Genomic DNA, 16,556 nt, shown 5'->3' on the forward strand with positions numbered 1-16,556 from the left:
GAACCGGGAGGACATGAAGGGATGAAGGGACGGGTCGGGGACACACGGGAGGCACGGGGGGGGTACAGAGAACACGGGGGGGGACACGGGGGGGGGGACACGGGGGGGGGGACACGGGGGGATTCCCCCTCAGGACCCCGCGCACGGGGACCCCCCGGCGGCGCGCGCCGCGCCCCCTCCCACCTCCGCCCGGCGGCGGCGCAGGCGCAGAGCGCCCGCCCGGTCCCTGTTTCACGGGGAGCGCGGGCCGCGGCGCCCGCGCCAAATAAGTCTCGGTAGCCGGCGCGGGCCTTGCGCCTGCGCGGGGCCCGAGAGCCGCGCGGCGGAGCCCCGCTCCCCCCGGCCCCGCTGCCGCCCTGCCCGCGCCCACCGCCGCCCGGCCCCAGCGCCCGCCGCCGCAGCCCGAGCGGGGCCCGCGGGACCCCGGCCCGAGGTAAGCGCCGGGCGCGGCCTCGCCCGCCGCGGGGCCTCCGCCGCACGCGCCGCCCGGGTCCCTGCGGAGCGTCAGGACGTTACGGCGGCGGCGGCAGCGCCCGGCCGCCCGCCCGCCCCGCGGCCCCCCCGCCTGCCCGCCCCGCGGCCCCCCCGCCTCCTCCTCCTCCTCTTCCTCCTCCTCCTCCTCCTCCTCCTCCTCCTCCTCCCTGCCAGCGGGAGCGCGCCCACGCGGCCCTCTCGCCCCCCCGCAGCCCCCCCTCCCTCGCGCCGCCCCGCAGCGGGGGCTGAGGGGGGGACACCGCCACGACACTCGGGGCACCCCCTGCTCGCCCGCCGCCCCCCGCCCGCCTCGGCGCCGGGGGACCCCCGGGAGACCCTGCCCGGGCAGCCTCCACGTGCAGCGCCCTCCACCCCCGGTCACCCCACTTTGCAAACCGGCCCCCCCGCGCCTGCCGTGCAGCCGCAGCCCCCCGGGCACCCTCTGTGTGTCCCCCTGTGATGCACTCTGTCTTCTTCCCCCCTCCTTGAGGCCGCTCTCCATCGTCTTGCAGCTTCCCTGCCGCTCTCTTCCGGGCAGCCCCCACCCATGCAGCCCCCAGCATGTGTAGCCCCCCACCCGTGCTGCTCTCCATCTCTCTCCATGTGCCTCTGTGCACCCTCTTGCACCCCCATGACCCCCCCACCCTCTGCACCTCTATTTAACCCCCCTGAAGCCGCCTCCCCATGCATCCCCTCTCTCTCTGAGTACCTCTGCATCCACACTGCATCCCTCTCTCTATGCTCAGCCTTGCTGGCTGTCCAGTGTAACCTCCCTGCTCTCTTCCCTCCTGATGCTGCACCCCAAAAATCTCTCTCCTCTCCCAATTGTGCTATGCTTTTTTTTTTTTCCCTTTAATGTTTTTTTTCCTCATGCATGGACACCCTGAGTCCTGGTAGAGCTGGGATGCACCCTGTCCTCATCCACAGCCCCACTGCTGGTGTGTTTTTAGCCACTTTTTAGATTACTTATGTTCTCAGCCCACTTTTTCTCCATTCAGTGCTGGTTCCTGCCCAGAGGCATCTGAGCAGCACACGTGGAGTTCAATCCCGTGATGCTGGGCAGGATGTCTGGAGACTCTTCAGACCAGGTCCCAGCTCACGGGTGTTGTGAGTGATGCTAATACTGTGGGAGGGGTTTTACCCCAAAATGAAGGATAAGGGTTTGGATAGAATGACAACAAAAATTGGAGTGGTTGAGTTGGAGGCAGCTGAGGATCTGTGCTGCTGTGAAAACTGAAGTGCTTCTGCTGTGCTGGGCTGGCGCAGAGGGGCCACTCCACCTTGGATAAACCCTGTGGGCTCTGTGGAGGTAAAGAGCATCTCATGGTGTCCCTGTGGGTCAGGCAGGTGTTCCTGCAGGCATGAACTTGGTTGTGATGGACGTGCTGGGTCACTGCTCTGCTCCACCTGTGGCCTGGGGAAGAGCTGGGAGCCAAGTGGCATCTCTGCTGTGCTCTGTGCCACTGCTTGGAGTACTCCATGGGCGTCTGAGCCTGGAACAGCCAGACCTGGATGAGGTGTTCCCTTACCTGTCTCTGTGTGCACGACACCAGTGCTAGAGGTGCGGTAGGAGGTGCTTTGTAGGCACCGACTTCTCCAAACCTGGGCATGGGCTGATCCCCAGCATTGTGGGCAGCAGGGCAAAGAAGGGGATTCTGCACCTCTGCTCTCCTCAGGTGAGACCCCACCTGCAGTGCTGCTTCCAGGTCTGGGGCCCCTGGCATCAGAAGGATGTGGAGCTGCTGGAGCAAGTCCAAAGGAGGTCATGGAGATGCTCTGAGGGCTGGAGCACTTCTGCTCTGGAGACAGGCTGAGAGATCTGGAGAAGAGAAAAGAAGACTCTGAGGAGACCTGAGCATCCCTTTCTGCTCCTAAAGAGGCTCCAAGAGAACTGGAGAGGGAGTGCTGTCTTACATCTATTGCTGATTTATTAGAAATGCACACTTTGCAATAGTTTCCAGATGTCACTGTTTCTGCAGGCTTGATGTACTTTTTTAATTTGATTTTTTTTGTGTGTGACTTTGGAGGAGGGAAGAATCCCTGTTTTACTGTGGAGGAGACAGTGACAAGCTCCTCCAACAGTGTGAAATCGTGAGATAGTTTGAAATACATTTGGAAACGCACCTTCAAACTGAGTGTCTTCATAGAGTTTATGGTGGATGCCAGGAACATTTTTTTTTGGACCTCTTTCACACTCTGCCCTTCACCTCCCAGTCCCACCCATGCCCATCATTCTCACCCAGCCTGCAGAGCATGTGTTGGGTTGGGCTTCCCCTCACCCTTCCTCCTGGGATGGAGCACTTGGGGATTTGCTCATCCTCTTCTCCTTAGGAGCGCGGGGTCCCTGCAGTCCCTTCTCTCCTTGCTCCCACCACACCCAGGATCCTTCCAAGACCGAGTTCAGCAGGGAGACCTTTTGACTCTGGGCTTCCCCCCATTTTTCTCCACAGGCAGCTGGTGACTGACGGCTGCCCCGCTCCTGCCACGATGGCGACGCCGGACGTCAGTGTCCACATGGAGGAGGTGGTGGTGGTGACCACGCCGGACGGCGCGGTGGACGGCGGTGGCATGGAGGAGGTGAAGACAGTGCTGGTCACCACCAACCTGTCCCAGCATGGGTAAGAGATGGGGTTGGTGCACGCTGAGGGGATGTGCTGGAAACCCTCCCACATGTGGTTGTAGGTCGGGATCTGATCCCCCAGTGCTTCCTCCTGCGTCCCTGCTCACTGTGGTGAGTATGTGAGTGAGCACAGTGGTGGCCAGGGAGTGTCCAGTTCCTTGCTAAGGCTTCCCATACCCAGGGCTCTGCAGCTCTGTGTAGAACAGGCTCCACTCTTTCCCTCTTTTGAGGAGGGGAAAAAAGACCAACCCCAAATACCTTTTTCTGAGTGGATTTGGATGTTGGACTGGACACAAATTCAATTGGAACAGGACACCAGTAGGTAAATCAGTGCTTTTCTACTATTTATTTCATGGTGTCTTTGCTAAGCTCTGGACTCCAAGAGACAAGTCTGTCCACAGCAGGTTGAGAGTGGTGCAGCTGAGCTCCCCCCTTCCCTGAAGGTTGGGGAGGTTTGGGGTTGGCTGGTTTTTGGCTGAGCTCTGCAGGAAGCTCCACTGCCAGCAGTAGGAATGAGATGAGAGAGGTGTCCTTGAAACAATGTTGCCCTGAGTGGACAGGCACTGCTCAGAAAAAACAGTGAAGGTCTGATTGTTAAAGTGCTGTTCTTCTGCCATTTTCTGCCTTTTTTGTTGGCATTTCACATTCAGGGCTGCTGTTTGTTCAGGTCTGGTCTGTTCAGTGGCAGGTTTGCCATGGCCAAAGAGCCTGGCTGGTACCTTGGAGGCCCACACAGAAATGGACTATTTGCTTTATTTCTCTATCGTTTTTTGGTTGGGACAGAGCCCAGAGACAGTTCTGTGCTTTGCTATTTCACTGGGCAGAAAATTCTAGTTCACACCTGGAGCTGCATCCAGGCAGGTTTGTCTGAAATAAGTAGGTGTTGAATGGCTGTTTATTGCTCTCCACAAGATGTTTGTCTTCTTTTCTCAAAGTGTCTTTGTGTCAGTGCCCTGGGGCTTTGGGCAGGGCAGAAAGTGACAGCTTTTGTTCCAGTCCAGGTGCCTCCCCTTGTGCTGCTCCAGCTGAGATAAAGCCCATTAATAGATGAATTTTTGGTAAAGAATGGGCAGGGACAGGAAGAGGTAAAAGCTGTTGGTGCTGGGATGGGCAGGATCTGCCCTCTCTGCCTCCACACCCTGGGTCTGTGAGTGTTTCCAAGACTTTTTCAATTCCCAGAAGAGCAGTCATGGTGGACCAGAAGGGCTCTGCTCCTCTTGTTTTCTGTCCCATGGAGAATCCCTTGTCTTCCTCAGTGGAGAAGCAGCCAGATGTGACACTTGGGATGTGGCTACTTTTGGATGCAGAATGGTTCCTGGCTGTCATGTGGCTCTGAGCCTCTACAGACCCATGTGCAGCATTGTGGTGTTGTCTGAGAAAATCGATCATGGCAGAGGCTGGCTCAGTCAGTTGGTTTCCTTTCACTTTTAGTTCCCTTCCTGTTTTTCTTTGGAAACCTTTTCTCACCCTACCAGTGTCCCCTGAATGGTCAGGAGCAGGATGGCTCTACACAGCTCAGAGAGGAACGCTTTCATTTAGTTGCAGCTATGAGCAGACATGTCTTGGCATGTACAAAGAGATTCCCTGAGAGTTTTCCATGCATCTCTCTGCAGAAGAGCCTCTGGACAGGTCTTTACTCCTCCATCATTCTTGGGGATGGTAGTGGGTGATGGAAAGGATGTGAATTTTGGGGTTACAAAGTAAAACCTGCCTGACTCCCTTCACTGAGCAGGGCAGTGGGGCTGGTGATGGGTGGCAGCATGAGCCACCCATGGTCTCTCTGTGGCCTTGGTCAGCTGTCCCCTCCAGGCTCTGCTCCTTCTGGGGAAGTGTGGCTCTGGCTCCTCCCTTTCCCTCTGGTTTCCCTCTGCAGCCCCAGCTGGTGTCAGGAGAGCAGCTGCAGGCACGGGCTGGGATCCCTTGGTGTTGACTCGGTCACCACGCACATGGGGAGCTTTCAGTTTGCCTTGTGTGACACTTAAACCAATCTCAGCTTGGGGGTTGGTGCCTTTTTCTAGTGCTCATCTGGGTATGGGTTTGCTATTAAAAAAACCCTCTATACAACCAATTGTTAAGTGCTTAATTAGTTCATGTGCTCTTAAGGAAAAGGCTGAGGGAAATGGGAAAATAATAATGAGCAAGAAGCTTTTCTCTTTTGTCTGTGAGAGGAGGCTGAGCTTGGTGCTCTGATGAAATGCTTGTATTTCTAATCAGCACAGGATTCTGGGGGAGACTTTTCTCTCTCAAATTTCCAGGCAAGGCAGGAGCAGAAAAGAAAGGAGACGCCAGCCCGCTGAGTTATCTGCACGTGCTTTCTTCTCTTCCTCCCATCTGGTTTATGAATCCTCTTGGGGAGGAAGATGAGAACCATTCTCCTCTGCCTTCGTCATGGCAACTGGCAAAGGCAGGACCAGCTGGGGGGCTGCACTGCTGGGACTTGGAAGGTGTTTGTGTTTTCCCTTGCATCTGCCTCAGTCTGTTTCCCTGGAATGGGATGGGAGAAGCAGCGTGGAGACACTCGCCTTTTTTTGTGGTTTTCTCTCCCCCACATGTCCACAGCAGACACAGACTTCAGTTGCCTGAATTTTTCATACAAGCTGGGAGTTGGTTTGTTTGTTTTCTTCTGGAGGTTTAAGGCGTGGTCTGGGTTATTCCTCCACATCCAGTTGTGCCTTTTGGTCATTTTTTGGAGCGGTGCAAATGCGGTAGAGTCCTGGAGGAAGCTCTGAAAGGTGCTGGCTTTTCTGCTGGGGGGTTTCTTCTGGGTAAGTTAGTAGAGATTCTTGATCTGGAGGCAGGTCAGGGCTGGGCTTTGCGTGCCAGTAGGGGCTGCTTCCTCCAGCACCTTGCTGAAGTGCCACTGCCTTTTACCTGGAGAAATGCAGGAACCCAGTAGCAAACTGATGAAAACCCCAGGTTCAAATTCTTCTGTCAGACTGCCACTCGTGTAATAATCACCTGTGTGCAAATGCCTTAGCTCAGAGTTTACCTCACGTTACCCCTCCCCAAGCTCTGCCAGGGCTCTGGGCTGGTAGTTGCTGTGGGCTGCAGAGGCAGAGTTGTGTCCATCTCCTTTCTGTCACAGCAGGAGTTGTCTCCCCTCTCTGGAGCAACATTTCCGAGCCACTCACCTGGTGAGGCTGAGCTGCCACCCACACCATTCCTTATCTCTGTGCTGCTCCCCACAGGTACCTGCCTTGCAGCTGCTGAGGGGAGGGAAGCTTTGAAGCTGCAGTTCCACCCTGGAGCTGTGTGTTAGGAGCCCAGAATGGAAAAACCAGTTGCTCTTGAATTTCCTTGTCCCCGTGGCATCGCGGGTGAGAAATGTGGTTGCCAGTGAGTCACTAGGACTGTCTTAATTCATCCATGGTACCAAGCTGAGGGAGGTTTCAGGTTTATTTTCTCTGTGGAGTCTTCCTAGGGAGTTTATATGCCAAAGTGTGCGAAAAGCTAATTGTGTTTTTCCCCCTGCCCCTGCAGGTCAAGCTTTCTGCAGCAATTAGTCAGCTTCAGTAACACCACCAAACATACATCTTAAAAGAAGGGTAGACTTAGATTAGATATTAGAAAGAAATTGTTCCCTGTGAGGGTGGTGAGGCCCTGGCACAGGCTGTCCAGAGAAGCTGTGGCTGCCCCATCCCTGGAAGTGTTCAAGGCCAGGTTGGATGGGGCTTGGAGCAACCTGGGATAGTGGAAGGTGTCCCTGCTCATTGCAGGGGGTTGGAATGAAATGAGGTTTAAGGGCCTTTTCAGCCCAAACTATTCTGTGTTTCTGTGAAAACCCATCAGGAATGGTCCCTGCTGAGCACTGGCTGTGATATTCAGGTGGGATCCATAAGGGCACCAGTGTGGGCTCCCTCCCTCTGGGACCTGACCTGCAGAGCTGAGAGGGTGAGGAGCATGTCCCACAGCCCAGCCAGAAGTGCCTGTTCCCTCTGAGTGTGAAGCTCCTTGGAGGGGCTTGGGGCTCCGTATTGCTGTAGCAGAGCTGGGATGGGAGAACAGCAAGGGAGAGGGTGCTGTGCAGGACCCACTGTGTGACTCCATGGGCAAAGCACCCAGAGAGGACAGAGATCTCAGTGTGGGGACAATGGATAGCCAGCTATTAATGAATATCATGGATATATCAAGTTCTAAGAGGCTCAGAGATTATATTGCAAGTGTCTGTAGCTCATGTTATGTTATCTCTGCTCACAGATCTGCTCCTGGGGTTTGTCCAACTCCATTATAGTGTCTCTGTGTCTCCTTGAGGTCCTGCTCCCTGGAGCATCCTGCATACCAGGGGATTCAGCCAGTCCATTGCCCAGACAGCAGCAGCATGTTTCACACATGTTTTTCCTGGGGAAATCTCAGGCAAGGCTTCCAAAGGCTGGCAATAACTTCTGAGCAATGGGCTGTGCTGACAGCATCTCTCCATGCCAGCTCTCCAGCACAGGCTGGGCTGCAGGCAGATCCACAGGGCTGGGATAAAAGGGGAGGCAAGAGAGAGCTGGCCAGGCTGCTGACAGGGGCTTGCCTGCTGTGGGGTTCTTCATCTCCACATGAAAAAATGGAGCTGAGCCTCCCAAACCCAGAGCTGACTCTTAGCTCTTGTGGGAAAATGTGATCCGAGGGACTTCTGAGGCAATGTCTCCACAGGGCATCGGGGGTGGGGGTGGCACATGGCCACATGGCTTAAGAATGCCTCTGCCTCTCTTCCCAGTGGTGACATCAACGAAGACACTCTGGAGACTGAAAATGCAGCTGCTGCAGCTGCTGCTGCCTTCACAGCCTCCACAGACCTGAAGGAAGCGGTTCTAGGTAGGTCAGCTCTTTCCATAGCCCCTTGGTGCCAGCTCCAGCACCCCAGTGTGCCACAGCCCTGTGCTGGTGTCAGATAGGACAGTCCAAGCAAGCACTGTTGTGCACAGCTGCTGAGGCTCCGGGGGTCTTCTCTTGTGGTCCTTGGGGATGCTCTCCCAGCATCCAGGGAGGCTCGGTGACCAGCAGGGAGCTGGCAGTGGCTGGCTGGGCTGCTGCTGCCCTCTCCTGGTCCAGGATGAGTCCCTGTGTCCGGCCTGGCTCCAGCATTCCAGCTTGCCACGGGGATGTCAGTTTTGCAGCAACTTGCTGGCTTTGGTTGCGAGTAAAAGCGAGTTTAGGGAACAAAGACTGGTCAGCTGGGCTGGAGTTGGCTTAAAGCCAGTTTTACTTTAAAACCAAGAGTGACTCCACCCAGATAACATCATTCTTTTTTTATCAAGAATGGATGACATCTCATATTCCCTGTGCTCAGCTGCAGCTGGATTTGCATAAATCTGCCTGGGCTGTTTTGCCTGAGAAGTTCGGGTGTTTGGAGGTTTTCATAGCAAAGTGTGAGTGAGTGGTGGCTACAAACCCCAGCACACCCCAGCATGCATCATCTACTTTCTTTTTTATTTCTGGGTTTCAAAACTATCATTACATGTGTGGCACTCAGGAGCTGTGGCTCATGTTTCTCTTTGATCTGTCCCTTCCTCTGATCCCTGTGAGAAGTGAAGATGGCTGAAGATGAGGAGAGTTTGGAGGCAGAGATTGTCTACCCCATCACCTGCGGGGACAGCAAAGCCAACCTCATCTGGAGGAAGTTTGTGTGCCCTGGGATCAATGTGAAGTGTGTGCAGGTGAGAACAGAGAGCCCAGCACTAGACTTGTGCTTTCCCCTTGCCCACATTGTGAGGTGACCTGGCTTGTGCTGGTTGTGATGAGCTTTGATCAGCTGCTTTGCATCAGAACCATGTCATGGTAGGAAAGGATGACATTTTCCTGGTGCTGGATACCTGATATTTGTCCTGACTAAATTGTGTAATTCTGGCTGGACAGATGGTGCCTCAATTTAATGTGTTATTGTAAATTTGAGAAATTTGGCTACTTGCAGTGTCTGCTTAGTTGCAAAGTTGATAGTTTGAGGAATGTATTGACTGGGGACCTAGTGAAGAGTTGCTGCTGCGTCCTGGGTAACTTGTGGTTAAAATTTGCATGAATTCAGGAACATGCCATGAGTGAGTCATTGCTGGCATTTGTACACAGCCTAAACAATGCCATGCTGGGGGAGAGTCTCCTTGGGCTCTCAAAGGATAGTCCTTGGCCTTTCCAGCAGAGATGATCTCCTCTGTCCATGAGGCAGAGGACAGATGCTGCTGCCTCTTAAAATATGTCCTCTCTGCACTGAAGCCCTTGTCCTTGTTCAGAGATGCAGTTTCTCATGCAGTAACAGTGAGTTGCTCTGTGTTGGTCAACATGGCCATGGAAAAGAGGAGGCCTGGATTTAGGAAGTCCTTGGAGATGGGCTGTAAGGCAGCTCTCAAGAGGACTGCCTGGGTCATGGTTGGACTCAAGGATCTTAGAGGTCTTCTCCATCCTTAGTGATTCTATAATTGTGTGATCCTGCAGGTTGCTGTTAGGTCAGCATGTGGGTTCAGGCACAGCTGGGTGTGTAGGGCAATAAAAGAAAGGGAAGAATTGGCACAGTGCGCACCAGCTCCCTGAAGCTGGTTTGCAGTAGCAGTGGGTGTGCACTGCCAGAGAGGCCAGAGTTTCCCTGATACCAGTGTTTGGGCTTGGGAGCAGGAGGTCAAAGACCAAATGGGCTTCTTCCCTCTCTCCTATGGGGCATAAGGTGCCCCTGGACCCAAATGTTAGCAGTGCAGCCCAGCTTTCACTGAGTCCGTTGTTAGTGGGAGTGTGAACAGCTCCGTGCTGTTAATGATACTTTGCACAAGCTATGGCTGTTTTCCCAGCTGTCCTGCCTGAGCTGGGCACTCCCTGCACCCTTAGCTTGGAGCAGCTGTTAACTAGCCATCTGTGACAGCAGTGTTTGGCTTTAATTTCTCTAACTTGGGCAGTGTTCTCTGGGGCGGGGAGTGCCTGGCAGCCATCCGTTCTGGTGGTGTTCAGTGGCACATGGAGACTGCCGGGCACCGGGAAACGCCACCAGGCTCCAGCTGAACCCTGCTCACAGGGCACCCTTGGCTTGTTTATGGCTTGTGGCACTGATGTTGCACCCCTGCCTTTTGCAGTTTCACGATCACCTAATCAGCCCCAAGGAGTTTGTCCACCTGGCAGGCAAGTCGACCTTGAAGGATTGGAAGCGGGCGATCCGGATGAACGGGATCATGCTCCGGTTAGTCCCTTCCCTTGTCTCTGGACACTTCTTTCTGGGGGATTATGGAACAGAACCTTTGGAATGGCAGTTTTGCTGCTGAGGGAGCAAATGAACCACTAAATGTCTTAATGACATGGTCCCAAATGTGGTCGGTCCAATGGCTTTGTTCTGTCCTTGTGCCTAGGGAATAATCTGGGGCAAGAAATATTTCTCTAGTCTTTTTAGGGCTTGAACCACACTGAGTTTCCAGCTGGTGTAGGGACATTGGAAATTTTAATGGCTGTTGGTGGGTGGGCCATGCTGTCTGTGGATTCTCAGCATGACCCACCAAATGAAATCAGTCTGGTCATCACCAATGCTCTGGTTGCAGCGCTCCTGCTTGATATCACTTCTAAATAAGTCCTTGGCAAAAAAAAAAAAAAAGCTTCTTTATTGCAAGCATTTCTCTTCTCTAGTATTAACTGCAGTAATTCAATTCCTCTATGGTCCCCCTGAACATCAGACTGAGACTGTGATTTAATTAAAGTCTTTCTCTACCTTTGGGCAGGATAAAAAACAATCACCTCTTTCCCCAGGAATTGTCAGTGGTTTTGTGCTCTTTTCACAGGGTGACATTGCCTTTCCCTGTACTCTTCTGCTCCAATGCAGGCATCTCCCGGATTCCTTATAAGCAGCTTTTGCTCCACATAAATTTTGCATAATAGGTTTAGACTTTGTCAAGGCAGGCCTTTGAGAAGGGGGAAAAAAACTTCAGGGGAATGTCTGAAGGCAAACCCAGCATCCCATGGGAGCAAATCTTGGGAAGCTTAGGTGGGTGTTGGCCAGCAAGGCCTGGGAATGTTCTTGGATTGGAGGATCCCGTGTTCATGTTGTCACTCCCTTTGAATGAGACGAGAGACCAGATTTTAGTTTATAAATAGGGTTATGTCCTGTCTCCTTTTGTGTCAAAAAGGCAAGAAGGAAGCTCCCTGTGGTCTCACCCTGAACTGAGACTCCAGCTGACCCTTTGGCTGGGAGCTGCAGCTTTGGAGGGGATGTGCCTCGGTGGGACCAGATGGGGCTCTCTCTTCCCCTTCCTTCCTCAAGAAATGAGTTAATCAGTCCCAGTAAGGGCTCCTGTTGGCACTGCCTGCTCTCCTGGCATTTTGGGACTCGGAAATTTGGGGTGAAGGCCACCAGGAGCTGCATCTCAGAGCTCTTAGCTGTTGCTGATGTCCCTGTCCTTGTGCTTGCTGCCTGTCTTCCAGGAAGATTATGGACTCAGGAGAGCTGGATTTCTACCAGCACACAAAGGTCTGTTCCAACACCTGCCGGAGCACCAAAATTGACCTGACTGGAGCCAGGGTGTCCCTGACCAGCCAGACATCGACAGAGTACATCCCTCTGACTCCTGCCTCTGCCGATGGTACGTGCAGCCATTCCTCACCCTCAGCAGGGCCTTTGACGCATCAAAGCACACAAATGCCACATAACCGAGGTCCCTGTGGCTGCCTCATCTCTGGAAGTGTCCAAGGCCAGGTGGGACAGCACTTGGAGCAATCTGGTCTAGTGGAAGGTGTCCCTGCCCATGGCAGGGGGTTGGAATGAGATGAGCTTTGAGGTCTTTTCCAGCCCAAACCATTCTCTGATTTTATGAGTTTGACCTATAATTACAAACAACTGTTTCATTGGAAAGCGTTCTAATTTTGAAATACTTCTATATTTAACTCCTTTTGCCCCTGAGCATTAAGAACAGCCCCCAAAGTGCCCCACACCCCAAGCTCCTGTGGTATCTCTGGAACAGGATAAGCCTCTTGGTTGGCTCTGCAGAGCACCCACCCACCACATCCTGGTATTGTGGTGGGGAAGCTGATGCTGATGCACAGCACAGCCCACTTCAAGCCCCCCTGTTAAATATGAGCTCACCAATGGGAGATGTTTGCCAGCTGCTGGCCAGTGCTGCAATAACCAGAGCTCTGAAAGCCACGGAGTAAAGGAGCAGAGGGACTGGGTTTAATAGCTGCAACTGAGCATTCCAAAGGCTCTGCACAGCTCTGTGGGGCTCTGGCCAGATTCCCATCCATCCTACTCCTGTGCACAGCATGAATGACGCCTGTTCCCCAGCTCTATGGTAACAAAACTGCTGAGATTTGGCAGAGCTGGAGGGAAGGAGGGATCCCCCCTGCATCCCTGTGCAGTGCGGGGCTGCTCTTCCCTTGGAGGCTTTAGAAGCCCTCAAGACAAACAGTGGCTGGGTAAAAAGGGCTGCCAAAAAAATTAGACTCGAAATCTGTGTGACTTTTGCTCTGAGCAGTGCTGGTATGGTTACAGGGGGGAACAAACAGGAGGGAAATGCTGCTCTCAAGCATGTGTTCTTGTGCTGCAAAGGTTGCAGGAGCAATCCCTGGGGATTGCACTCTAATGTAGGAAAATAAGTACAGCTGGCACAGCAACCACTGGGGCGTCTCTGTTCAGCATTGAGATCTGCATTCAAACAGATGTGATCCTGTATAAAGGAGAAGTCAGAAATGCAGCAAGGGAGTGCTTCCCTTGGAAACAGCCTGTGAAAATACAGGGAAAAATCAGGACCTGGGAATTTTTTCTCTTCTTTTTTGCTATTGGTTGCAGTGAACGGATCCCCGGCTACAATAACCATAGAAACATGCGAGGATGCCAGCGATTGGACCACCAGCATTGGAGGTATGGCTTGAGATCCCGCAGGGCTCGCTGGGTGGAGATGTGGGGAAAGAAGGAAGCAGCAGGGTAAGCAGCAGGAAGGACCCTCTTACCAGAGCAGCCTTGCATGAACCTCCACTGGGATTATTCCTTTGCTGCTTATGGAATAGCACAGTGTTCATCCCCTGGCTGCACAGCCTTGGGATGAAGTTGTTTCCAAGCACCAACATATCAAAGCCAGGGCCAGATGCAGCTCTAGGGAAAAACAATTCTTATCAGAGGGGTCATGAAATCATTCTCCTTGGCTCTACTGGCTGTAGCAAAGTGTCCTATTGGTGTGGGATGGGGTCAGGAGAGCACATCCTCCTTTGGGTCCATGCTCTGGGTAGGCTTTGCCCCAGCCCCGTGACCTCAGGCGTCTCTCCCAGCCTGGCAGGACTGCCCTCCTGCGGGAGTGTCCACAGGGAGCCCCTAGCAGATTACCATTAAACCCTGCCGAAGATTTTGAGGTTCTCCCTTGCTTCCTGTTTCTCCAGATGACACCTTTGCTTTTTGGCAAGGTCTGAAGGACAGTGGTCTCCTGGAAGAAGTGATCCATGAGTTCCACCAGGAGCTGGTGGAGACCATGAAAGGCTTGCAGCAGCGAGCACAGGATCCCCCGCTGCAGCTCGGGGGTAAGGACCTGGACATGGGTGGTCGGTCATCTTGGGAGAGGAGCTTGTGGACTTTTTTATCCTTAGGGATGTCTGGATGGCATGATAGGGACATAGCTCATAAAAAATCTCATTTCTGGCTGATTGGTGAGGCTGCAGTTGGGGATAATTCAGGTGACCTCAGTTCTCCAATTCCCCATGCCTGTGGCTTCCTCTCTGCTGGCTCTGGGTCTGGACAAATGCTTGGCTTGGGGACTGATGTGGAATTTAGGCCATTGGAATAACGATGCAGCAAGCGGCTACAGTGCCAGCAGATTTCTTATCACCCCTGCTAGGCAGGAGACAACTGTTTACACGCCAGTGACCTCCTGCCCTTTCTCATGGCTTCTGCCTTCTCCTCTTCCCCCCCAGCCTCTTTCATTACCCTTCTGCAGATTTTGGCTGTCCCAGCTGGACGTGTTTGTTGTCAGATGGCTTTTGCCAAGCCACAAATAGTTTGCGCAGGGAATTTTGCTTCCTCAAAGATTCTGTGTCTTGTTTTTAAGATGCTGTTTTACTCAACAACGTTGTCCAGAACTTTGGGATGCTGGATCTGGTCAAGAAGGTCCTGGCCAGCCACAAGTGCCAGATGGATCGCTCGAGGGAGCAGTACACACGGGATTTGGCAGGTATGTCCTGGACACACCGGTGTGGCACCGGGCATCACTGCCAGCACCTTTTCTTTTGGGCTGAGAAAGTGGGGGTTGTGTTAAAGCTGGTGGTTGTTAAACCAGCCACACCAGGCATTGCCATAGGCCTCTGGGAAGCTTGTCCAGGATCCAGGCTGAGCCAAACCTCTTCTCTCTCCAGCTCTGGAGCAGCAGTGTGACGAGCACCGCAAGCGAGCGAAGGAGCTGAAGCACAAAGCGCAACATCTCAACAACGTCCTGATGACCCTCACACCCGTCTCCGTTCCCACACCTCTGAAACGCCCCAGGCTGACCAGGGCCACCTCTGGACCAGCTGCCATCACCTCCCAAGTCCTGTCCCAGCCAGCACAGCTCGCTGTCACCTCTGGCATGCCAGTGTCCCAGGTTGCCAATCTCCCTCTCGGCAAAGTGGTCTCGGCCCTCCCTCCTTCGGTGCTGGGGAAGAGCCCAGCTCAGCCCCCTGCCGCCAGCTCCCCGGCCTCCCCTCTGCTGGGGGGGTACACGGTGCTGGCCTCTGCCGGCTCCACCTTCCCCGGCACGGTGGAGATCCACCCGGACGCTTCCAACCTGACGGTGCTGAGCACGGCTGCGGTCCAGGACGGCAGCACGGTGGTGAAGGTGATGAGCCCCTTCCAGCTCCTGACGCTTCCAGGACTTGGCACAGCCATCCAGAACGTGACACAAATAGCTCCCAGTGGGAGCACGGTCGTGACTGTCCCGTCCGGTGCCACCGAGGCTGCCGGGGACGAGCACGCTGCCGCCGCCATCGAGGTGACCGCAGTGGCTGATGAGGCGGAGCAGAAGTGAGAGGGGGGACTTGCCTGGAGGGACGCTGGCCGTGCCACTCTGGGGGGAACTGCCTCTTCTCTGGCTGCGCTGTGGGACGAGGAGTGGTGTCATGAGGGGCACGGGCTAACAAGACTCAGAGCAGCTCGTGTTGGGAGCAAGGAAGTTCAGGTCAGAGGGAAGGAAGGGGGAGGAAGGATGCCTGGAGAAGGGAAAGGCAGAAATGCTCTGCCTTGTTTGGAGGAGGGAAGAAAAAAAGCTTATTTTTTTATCAAGCTTTCCTCCCCTATTCTCTTGGAATAGTTTTCCTGCTCTGGGTCATCAGCCCAGCCTTGTTGGCACAGCTGGAGCAGCATCCATCGGAGAAGTGGGCAGGAGCAGGGAGAAGGCCGTAGCAAAAGGAAGCTGCCAAGGGGGTCTGGTGTGCAGGGAGCTGGCTGCTCCCCATTCCTAGGGGGCTGCAGGAGTGGAGAGGGATGCCAAGAGCAGGTATTCTGTGGATGTGTACAATCACTGACACCAGGAAGGGCTCTGGCAGCATGGGCACAGGCCCTGGGAGGTCAGGTGGTGTGTGTGACACTGGTTTTGGGTGGCAGAAACAAGTGGGAGCTATTCAGACAGTGGACATGATGGTTGCCCAGGTCTGCTGAGGAAGGAGCAGGAACAGAGGAACCCACAGGGCTGAGAAGAGCCGTGACTTCTGAGGATTTAGGGTCTTTTTCTAGTTTTCTCAAAAAAAAATAAAAAATCCATTCTTGGGATTTTTTTAAGCCAACGGCGATTTTTAAGCAAAGCCCTGGTTGGGAAGCTCGTTCTGCACAGCAGAGCTGTGCTGCAGAGCGTGCAGAGCTGAGCCCCACAGAAGTGCTCAAGGAACTCACACTTCCTCACAAGTGGGGACCCTGCTGTCCCAGCATCCCGTGGGAGCTGGGCACTGCCATTCCCTCCCTGCTGGGTTTAAGCAGCTGTTCTGTAACGGGGTGGTCGAGCCCCCAGTTCTCCTTCAGCCACCCCACTCACTGCAACTCTCACCGGGTCCCATCCCAGGGCCTGTGTGTCTCACACTGTCTCCGGCTGGAAGGAGTCAGGTGCTTGGAGTGTTGGGGTTTCTCCAAACTTGATCTGGCAACAGCAGCAACAACAGGTCACTTTATTGAGTAATAAATATTTTTTTGAAAGAATGTGGCTGGTTTATTGTGTTTTCTGTGTCCAGGTATGACAGCTGCGATTGTGAAACGGGGCTATGGCAGGACAGAAACACACCTGGTTAAATATAAATGTCCATGTCCTCTGTGTTCTCTCTGGCCATGGGTGTGCAGGGAGCCTGAAATGTGGCTTCAAAGTCTGGGTGTCCATGGCACAGCTGGAACAGCCTGGCTGCACCCAGTGCTGATAACCAGTGGTCCCCAACCTATGTTTAGAGGAGTTGTGACACGTAATCAGGAAGAAGTGATCTATTCCTCTGAAGCATTAGATTTTGTTTCGTTTCGGCTGAGACTCAGCTGGGGCTGCAGTTGGTGAGGAGGAGTCCTGCCTTATCAGAGGTTTTTCCCTCC

General features: G+C 54.0%; 1 protein-coding gene across 2 annotated transcripts; it reads left to right on the forward strand.

Moving 5' to 3' along the window:
- The first annotated feature begins 234 nt into the window (after window positions 1-234).
- Window positions 235-16,179, forward strand: GMEB2 (glucocorticoid modulatory element binding protein 2). Of its 2 annotated transcripts, XM_058850771.1 has the most exons (10): window positions 235-433; window positions 2,925-3,092; window positions 7,797-7,894; window positions 8,609-8,736; window positions 10,132-10,235; window positions 11,465-11,622; window positions 12,825-12,896; window positions 13,409-13,546; window positions 14,071-14,193; window positions 14,375-16,179. In XM_058850771.1, exons 2-10 carry the CDS (start codon window positions 2,962-2,964, stop codon window positions 15,019-15,021), a joined length of 1,599 nt encoding a protein of 532 aa, XP_058706754.1. In that variant the 5' UTR covers window positions 235-433; window positions 2,925-2,961; the 3' UTR covers window positions 15,022-16,179. The 2 variants fall into 2 exon arrangements, with proteins under 2 accessions (XP_058706754.1, XP_058706755.1); XM_058850772.1 differs by lacking the exons at window positions 235-433; window positions 2,925-3,092 and having other exon boundaries at window positions 8,614-8,736.
- Window positions 16,180-16,556: the final 377 nt, after the last annotated feature.

Source organism: Poecile atricapillus, chromosome 15 (genome assembly GCF_030490865.1).
Source record: "Poecile atricapillus isolate bPoeAtr1 chromosome 15, bPoeAtr1.hap1, whole genome shotgun sequence".
Classification (NCBI taxonomy): domain Eukaryota; kingdom Metazoa; phylum Chordata; class Aves; order Passeriformes; family Paridae; genus Poecile; species Poecile atricapillus.

Bases quoted from the DNA above. Each gene is read 5' to 3' on its own strand.
- GMEB2 (XM_058850771.1), top strand. From the start codon at position 2,962: ATGGCGACGCCGGACGTCAGTGTCCACATGGAGGAGGTGGTGGTGGTG. The intron at 11,623-12,824 runs GTACGTGCAGCC...TATTGGTTGCAG, and splicing joins GACTCCTGCCTCTGCCGATG to TGAACGGATCCCCGGCTACA. The intron at 12,897-13,408 runs GTATGGCTTGAG...CTGTTTCTCCAG, and splicing joins TTGGACCACCAGCATTGGAG to ATGACACCTTTGCTTTTTGG.